Source organism: Trichechus manatus, unplaced genomic scaffold (assembly GCF_000243295.1).
Source record: "Trichechus manatus latirostris isolate Lorelei unplaced genomic scaffold, TriManLat1.0 scaffold00052, whole genome shotgun sequence".
NCBI lineage: Eukaryota > Metazoa > Chordata > Mammalia > Sirenia > Trichechidae > Trichechus > Trichechus manatus.
This window is the reverse complement of record NW_004443988.1, coordinates 6207456-6215136: the sequence shown is the minus strand read 5'-3', so window position 1 is coordinate 6215136 and position 7681 is coordinate 6207456. Positions and strand designations below refer to the sequence as shown.

The 7681-nt window shown below is 51.7% G+C and overlaps 1 protein-coding gene across 1 annotated transcript in view; it reads left to right on the top strand.

Annotated features, from left to right (window-relative positions):
- ADGRF3 (adhesion G protein-coupled receptor F3) overlaps nucleotides 1-6471 on the top strand; it is a 12605-nt gene extending 6134 nt beyond the window's left edge. Inside the window, 12 exon segments of the mRNA XM_012555890.1 lie at nucleotides 297-470; nucleotides 569-654; nucleotides 969-977; nucleotides 980-1022; nucleotides 1227-1367; nucleotides 1370-1422; nucleotides 1817-1996; nucleotides 2837-3319; nucleotides 3321-4217; nucleotides 6232-6273; nucleotides 6362-6389; nucleotides 6392-6471. Coding sequence (XP_012411344.1) covers nucleotides 297-470; nucleotides 569-654; nucleotides 969-977; nucleotides 980-1022; nucleotides 1227-1367; nucleotides 1370-1422; nucleotides 1817-1996; nucleotides 2837-3319; nucleotides 3321-4217; nucleotides 6232-6273; nucleotides 6362-6389; nucleotides 6392-6471 — 2216 coding nt within the window.
- Nucleotides 6472-7681: the final 1210 nt, after the last annotated feature.

Below are 7681 nucleotides of genomic sequence, written 5' to 3'. Positions count from 1 at the left end.
GTTTTCTGTGTATGAGATCATATCATCTGCAAATAGAGATACTTTTACTTCTTCCTTACCAGTTTGGATGCCCTTTATTTCTTTTTCTAGCCTAATTACTCTGGCTAGGACCTCCAGCACAGTGTTGAGTGAGAGTGGTGATAAAGGGCATCCTTGTCTGGTTCCTGTTCTCAAGGAGAATGCTTTCAGACCTCTCTCCATTTAGGACGATGTTGGCTGTTGGCTTTGTATAAATGTCCTTAATTATGTTGAGGAATTTAGCCAGCCATTTCTTACTCTCCTTCTTTTTATCACAGAGTGTAATGCCAGCCAAGATGGGCATTTCTATTGTGATTGTCTCTCTGAGTACCAGTGGAATGCCAGTGTCTGCTCCCATCACCCACCCTGCCAAACCTCCCATAACCACCAGCCTTGTATCTGTCTCATCTTCAGCCATCCTGAGCCCACCTACTGTCAGTTGCTGCTAACTGGTGAGGAGGGTTGGGAACTTGAAAGCCAATAGCCCCATGTGAAAGAAATTCCCTCTGTTGTTTGCTTTTTTTCTCTTTGAACCCCATATTTCTGTCAGCTGGCTCAAGCCCAGCTGTTCCTCTGGATAGGAGAAAATTCCAGCTGTCGCAGCGGTTCACAGGCCCTGAGCTTGAGACCAAAGCAGTGAGACTGACAAATGGGCAACAGGGCCCCAGGGACATCTGGATGGGGGAGAAAGTGCTAGAGTGACCTAGGAGTCCAGGAAGAGATTTGAGCAGCCCCAAACCACCAGGGGGAGAGGAAGTCATAGGCCAAAGAGGTTCCTTTTTTTGGTTCCCAAGGACAGACAGGGTCTCCCAGGCTGGGCTGCAGCAGCTACACTCAGATGCCCATTCAGGGAAGAGAAAATGCTAGGTGGGGAGGAGTGAGGAGGGATGGGCTTCAACAGGTGGGGAAGGGCCATGAGTCCCTCCAGGTCATATCCTGCTTCCCTGCAGTCCCTGGGAAGATGAGCCCTGTCAAGGTCTCTGTCTCTGTCACCATCATCCAGAGTACTTGGGGCTCTGGGATCCAGTTGGCCACCCTCTCCCCTGGCAGGGGCAGCAGAGAGCTCCCTGCTCGCCCTGGGAGCAGAGGGTTCCTCCTTGGGGTTTCCCTGCCCTGGCAACAGGGCCAGCTCTGGAGCCTGCAGCAGCTTCAGCCCAACGAAAGGCTGGATTGTGATTGCTGAGTACTGCCTAATCATCACTCTTCAGACGGAGACACCATTTGCCCCAAGGACTCCTTGGCTGTTACCTGGAATGTCACCAAGGCTGGCTATGTGGCCCAGGCTCCGTGTCCGATGGATAAGATTGGAATGACAATGAGGTCCTGTGGCCTTGACGGGGTCTGGGGCCCATCCGCAGCAGCTGCACAGATGCCAGTATCCTGGCCTTTCTTCATAGAGCCAGGGTAACGTTTTTGGCACCACTGCCCACATGCTACCCTCCCTCTTCCTCCCTTAGGTCCCAAAGGTTTCCCAACTTTACAGTCCTTTCCCCCTGCATCCCAGCATAAAGCCCCAGCTGCTCTGAAATAAAGCCCTGGCAGAGCCAAGAAGTAGGGGTGAGGGCCTTAGAGTGGCCAGCACTCCCCCTGGGGGCTAGCCTTAAACCTCAGTCCCATCAAATGTCTATCCTGCTAAGATTGGTGTCAGTGCCTTTCACGTGGCTCCCTCTCTGCTTCCTGCTCCCTCTGGGATGGGTGTGGGCATGGTGGGGAGGCAGCTGGGACAGGAGGAGGGGGTAGCCCCTCCCTTGTGGGGATGCTCCCAGTATCCCACCTTCCTACTGTCTGGTCTGTTCAGCTGCTGCGGGCAGGCCAGGGCCAGCCTACTGAGGAGGTGCCACAGCTCCTAGAACAGCTGCCAAAGCAGGCAGTGGGGATGAGCTCACCCTCAGACTTACTGGCACTGCTGGACACCATGACCTTCCTGGCTGAAGTGGTGGCAGAAGCCAGAATGCAGCTTAACCACAGAACCCTGAAGGTGACACCTTCTCGCCATAGTGGGGGCCAGCTGGACAGTGGGGGATGGAGTCTCCTCACCTATGGGCTCTTCTGTTCCTCTGACATCGCCACAGGCTATCAGGCGGCCCTTTCTAGAGTCTGAGTGTCTGTTCCCCTAGTCCCTTTCTCCCTTTGGACACCTGTCTCCAAGGCCATGGGGTGTGGAGAAGGCCTGGTGCTGGGCTTACGTGGGGAGTTGGGGAAACGCAGGAAGGGGTATGAAGACGTGAGTACAGAGGCATCCATGCACACGCAAACATGCGGATATGACGTGATGACCCCCCTCACCCCAAACACAGAAAGTACCTACATGGAGATCATCAAGCACAGGCAGGTTTGCTGGATGCACCTAAATCAGCTCTCCCTGTGGGCTTCAGTGGGTGACCCATAAACTACAGCCAAAAGAATAGCCAGAGGCAATGATATCACACCCCCTTCACGTCTGGGAAGACACATCCCGTGTGGGTGCACAGCCGTGCTTGTGGCCTGCCACTTCAGAACATCATGCCTCCACCACAGACAGCACCCTCCCTAACTTTACAGATCTATAGAGGTCTTCTTACCTGGGGTGGCCCAAGGGATGGCCCCAGGGCTTTCAGACAGAGGGCACAGGAGACCATGTGCTTGGAGATGCCCCCAAGCAGTTGGCTCAACAGCTCCCATTCTTCCTATCTTCCTATCCCTTCACAGGCCCTCTTCCTCTCCTCCTTTTCTCCCCAGTGTTGGGTGTTGCACTGGACTAGGGAGGGTAGGTTTCTGGGTCTTTAGTTTCCAGCACCCTGGCTCAGTGCTATGGGCTCCTCTTTGTTGGGTGCTGCAGGATCTCCTGATAGGCACAGACAAGATCCTAAACTTGGACACCAATTCTCTGTGGACCCCAGCTCAGACCCAGAAGTCCTTGGCAAGCTCAGCTCTCCTGCTGGCTGTGGAGACCCTGGCACATAGCCTGTGCTCACAGGATCACCCCTTCTTCTTCACCTCGTCTACCATGCAGCTGCAGTCCCAGCTCCTTGGACCTACATTTCCTGCTGACTGCAGGATCTCTTTCTCCACTCAGCCCCCACTGTGGGCAGAGATTTCCAGGCACTCACTGGCCACACTGGTCCATAGCAGAGCCAACATTAGTATTACTAGCCTGGTGCTGCAGAAACTGGACTACCTTCTGTCCTCAAACTATGGACGAGGGCTGAGGGACTCCCTCTATGCCACTCCTGGTCTGGTCCTCTCCATCTCCATCATGGCAGATGGCCAGGCCTTCAACCAAGGAGAGGTCATCGTGGACTTTGGGGACAGAAATGGCGCCCCCCCACTGTGTTTTCTGGGACCATGATCTCTTCCAAGGTGATGGGGGCTGGTCGGATGAAGGGTGCCAGGCACAGGCAGCTAGGGCCAATTCCACCACTCAGTGTGTCTGTCAGCATCTCACTGCCTTCTCCATCCTCATGTCCCGACGCAGTGTTCCAGACAGCCCTACTCTGGAGCTGCTGAGCAAACTCAGCTTGGGGGCCTCCATCCTGGCACTGCTTGTCTGCCTGGGCGTGTACAGGCTTGTGTGGAGAGTCGTGGTACGGAACAAAGTTGCCTACTTCTGCCACGCAGCCCTGCTCAACATGGTGCTCTGCCTGCTGGCTGCAGACACCTGCTTTCTGGGAGCCTCGCTGCTTCCCCCAGAGCCCCACAGTCCACTCTGCCTGGCCACTGCCTTCCTCTGCCATTTCCTCTACCTGGCTGCCTTTTTCTGGATGCTGGTACAGGCCCTGGTATTAGCCCACAAGCTGCTTTTCGTCTTCCATCAGCTGTCCAAGCACCAGGTATTCCCTCTGATGGTGGTCCTTGGTTATCTGTGCCCACCGGGATTTGCAGGGGGTGCCCTGGGCCTCTACCTACCCTGGGGGCAATACCTGAAGGAGGGGGCATGCTGGCTGGATGAGAAGGGAGGGGCACTCTATACCTTCATGGGGCCAGTGTTGGCCATTGTGGGCATGAACGGGCTGGTACTAGCCATGGCTGTGCCGAAGTTGCTGAGACCTTCACTGTCAGAGGGACCTCAGGTGGAGAAGCACCAAGCCCTTCTGGGGGTGATCAAAGCCCTGCTCTTTCTCACGCCCATCTTTGGCCTCACCTGGGGGCTGGGCCTGGCCACTCTGGTAGAAGTCTCCGAAGTCCCCCACTACATCTTCACCATTCTCAACGCCTCCCAGGTGGGTGATAGGATGGTGGCTGTTTTTTGCCCTTTTAGGTGTTCTAAGTCACTGCTAGTCCCTTCATGGTGGTATCATAGTGGAGCAGAAAAAACATGTTATTGTTGGTGGTGGTGGTTGTCATTGATTCCAACTCATGGTGATCCCATGTGTGCAAAGTAGAACTGCTACGTAGCATTTCCAAGGCTGTGACCTTTTGGAAGCAGATCACCAGGTCTTTCTTCATGGTGACGCTGTTGTTGTTGTTGTTAGGTACCATCAAGTCAATTCCGACTCATAGTGACCCTACAGGACAGAGTAGAACTGCCCCATAGTGTTTACAAGGAGTGGCTGGTGGATTTGAACTGCCGATCTTTTGGTTAGCAGCTGAGCTCTTAACCACTACACCACCAGTGCTCCAAGGTGACGCTGGGTGGGTTCCAACCGCCAACCTTTTGGCTAGTAGTTGAGTGCTTAACCATTTGCACCACCCAGGGACTCAATAATATGTTTCTTATAGGCTTGAGAATTTTAGAAGGCTTAGGTTTGGATCCTAGTTCTTCCACTGCCTGGCTAGAAAACTCTGGACACATCACATAACCTCTCTGAGCTTTGGTTTTCTTGTCTGTAAAACAGAGATACCAATAAATACCTGCTCTGCTTGCTCTCCAGCTTGTGAGCTCAAAAGTTTTGTGAACTCTGAAACCCCTGCATTGGAATTAAGAAGGAGCTCAGATCAATGTAGCTGGAGGAAGAAAGGGAGAGGATGATAATGGCTCCTGGCTCTGGTTTGGCCCTAGTCAGCGTCCTATGCACTCAGCTTGAACTACCCTCCCACCTTGTCTCCTACGCCCGCCCTCCTGCCCTTCTTTGCCCAGGGGCTCTGTGTTCTTCAGAGACAGCAGTGACTTCCCTCGAGCCCCACTGTGGTGAGACTGCCCAGGAGAGGCACATTTCTGGAAACCGGGAACAGCTATCGCCTCCTCTTGCCTCTCTCTCCCCCCTTTGGGACTTATATTGGCATTATTCTTTCTTGTTTGTCTCCGTCTCTAAGGAAATTTGCTTTTAGCTAAAGGAATTCCCATGGGTCTCAATCCTGCCTCTTCCCTTCAAATGCTAGAGGCAGATTTTTAGGTGGGGAAACCAAAGGACAAGAGGGTCACTAGGAGTGCAGGTTATAATCGGCCCCAGGAATTTGATCCTGAGTACACTCACTGGGCTGCTCCCTGCTTCTTTGGAGAGCTGGAGCCAGAAACATGCTCATTCTTTCTTCATTGCCTGCCTTCTCTGCAAAATAGCTCAGTCTCTAATTCCATCATAAGGGTGAATGAGATCGTGCCAATCATTAACATCAACAGTTATTCATCTGAGAACTCACTCTAGAGGGTTATGTAGCAAGGAGAATAACACTAAATAGAAGTCATACATGTTCTTAACATGTGCCGTGATCTCACTGAATCCTTTCTACAACCTTGTGAACGAGGAACTATTCTTATCCCCATTTTATATGTGAGGAAACTGAAGTGCAGAGAGGTTCATAACCTGCTCAAGGTCACACAGCTAAGCAGGATGGAGTGGACTTGAACCAGGTGTGACTGATTCTGGCCCATGCTCTTCACTACATCACCTCAAAGAGAAGCCAGGGAACTTCAATACCCAATCCTTGGATAACCAGTTTGCAACTTTAACAGTAAAAGAAGAGTAAAAAAAACACCAGACACCAAGGAATGGGGGAAGAAGGGGTGGGAGGAAAATCATCATTAGTGTCCACTTAAATTTGGTGAATTGTATTTTATGTGAATTATCCCTCAATAAAGATTAAAAATAAACAAATAGAAAGAAGGAAAGAGTTTGGATTACAAAAAGAAAATCACCAGAAATTGATCCTATGCACCAAACGAGGCTAAAGTACAGAAGAAGAGAGATGGGAAGCCTCAGGACATGAATTCAACAAGAGGAGGGAGATTAAGGCAAGAGGGGATTTGGGCTGATTGCTTCCTCCTTGACCAGCTTTTCCCTAAGTCCCTCTTCTCAGGGTGTCTACATCTTACTGTTTGGTTGTCTCATGGACAAGAAGGTGAGTCTGCCTGCCTAACCCTCTCTTGAGCTGCAGTCTGAAAGCTGGACTTGCGCTGACATAGCCGGGGCACTTACCTCTCCTGCAGGTACAAGAGGCTTTACTCAAATGCTTCTGCTGCACCCTGTCCCCAGCTCCACCAGCTTCCTGGTGAGTTGCTGGCTTCAAAGCCTCAGTTCTCCCCCTGATAGCAGGTAGGAAGGAGGTGTTCTACTCTCTTCCCCAGGGGAAATGGGCAGAGCCCAAAGCCAAGGGCTGTTGTTTAGAATGGGCAGGTTTCAGGTTCAAGCTCTCCAAAGAGGGAGGGAGCAGCCTAGTTACGGCACTCAGAATCCATCCACATTCCTGGGTTCCTAGTCACAACCTGGGCTCCTCCTGGCACTTGTCTCTTCATTTTCCAGTTTTTCCAAGCCTCCAGTTAGCATTTGAAGGGAAAAGGTGGAATCCATACACATAAGAGCTACCGTAACTGAGAGCAAAGTTCCTAGAATCACTGCAGCCCAGGAGGAGGGCACATGAGAATGTGAAAATGGGCACTCTCTCTCCAAAGGAGAGCTGACTATAGGAATCATCGCCTGCCACTGGGCCTCTCCACCCCTTCCTAGGCCACAAACGAAACCTGCTTCTCAGAACATAGCAAGGGAAGAAGCAAAAATGCCAGGTGAGAATTCAGCTTTCTTGGGAACAGGCTGAGCAGTGTGGAGTGGGATGGGTGTAGCAAAGGGCTTCTGGCAAAGCTCTCAACAGAAGTCTCCTCTGCATGCACCTCTCCAGCCCACAGGGTAGAGAGCAGGCTTTTCCAGGGCAGGCATTTCTAAACGGGCTGGGGAAAGTGGAGGCCTCAGAGAGCAGATGACTTGAAGAATCTTCTATTGCTTTCCCAGAGAGCTGGAGGGAGTTTCACCACTACCAATCCCTGATTCAGTTCACTCTGAAAATTCCTTTCCACACTGTCAAATTCTCAGTTGTCCTGGAAAACCTTAGGGAAGTTCTTTATGTTCTTTACTTAAAGGAATTGCCAGTGGTGAGCTTGGCATCCAGAGGGTAGAGCACCCTGCAGAGGTGGGGCAAGGTGGCCCAAGAGCTTCAGGGCATCTCTTTCACAAGGAAGGCAGAAGCTTCTGAGTGACCTACACAGAGAGCCCATGTTCCTGCAAGGCAGTTGAGGGTGTGTGCCTGAATTTACCACGATGGGCCCTGGCTCAATTCTCTGAACCCTCCCCCAACTCAGAGCTCAGCCTTTGGGAAAGGCAGGCATATATTTCTATTAGTCACACTCATTTCTCCTACAGCTCATTTGTCCCCTCCCCGAAACTATCCAAGCAAGAATAGCATGAAAAGTTAGCTAAAATCACCTAATAAGCCTGCCTCTGCTGTAAAAATAATCAACAGATATCAAAGTTCAAAA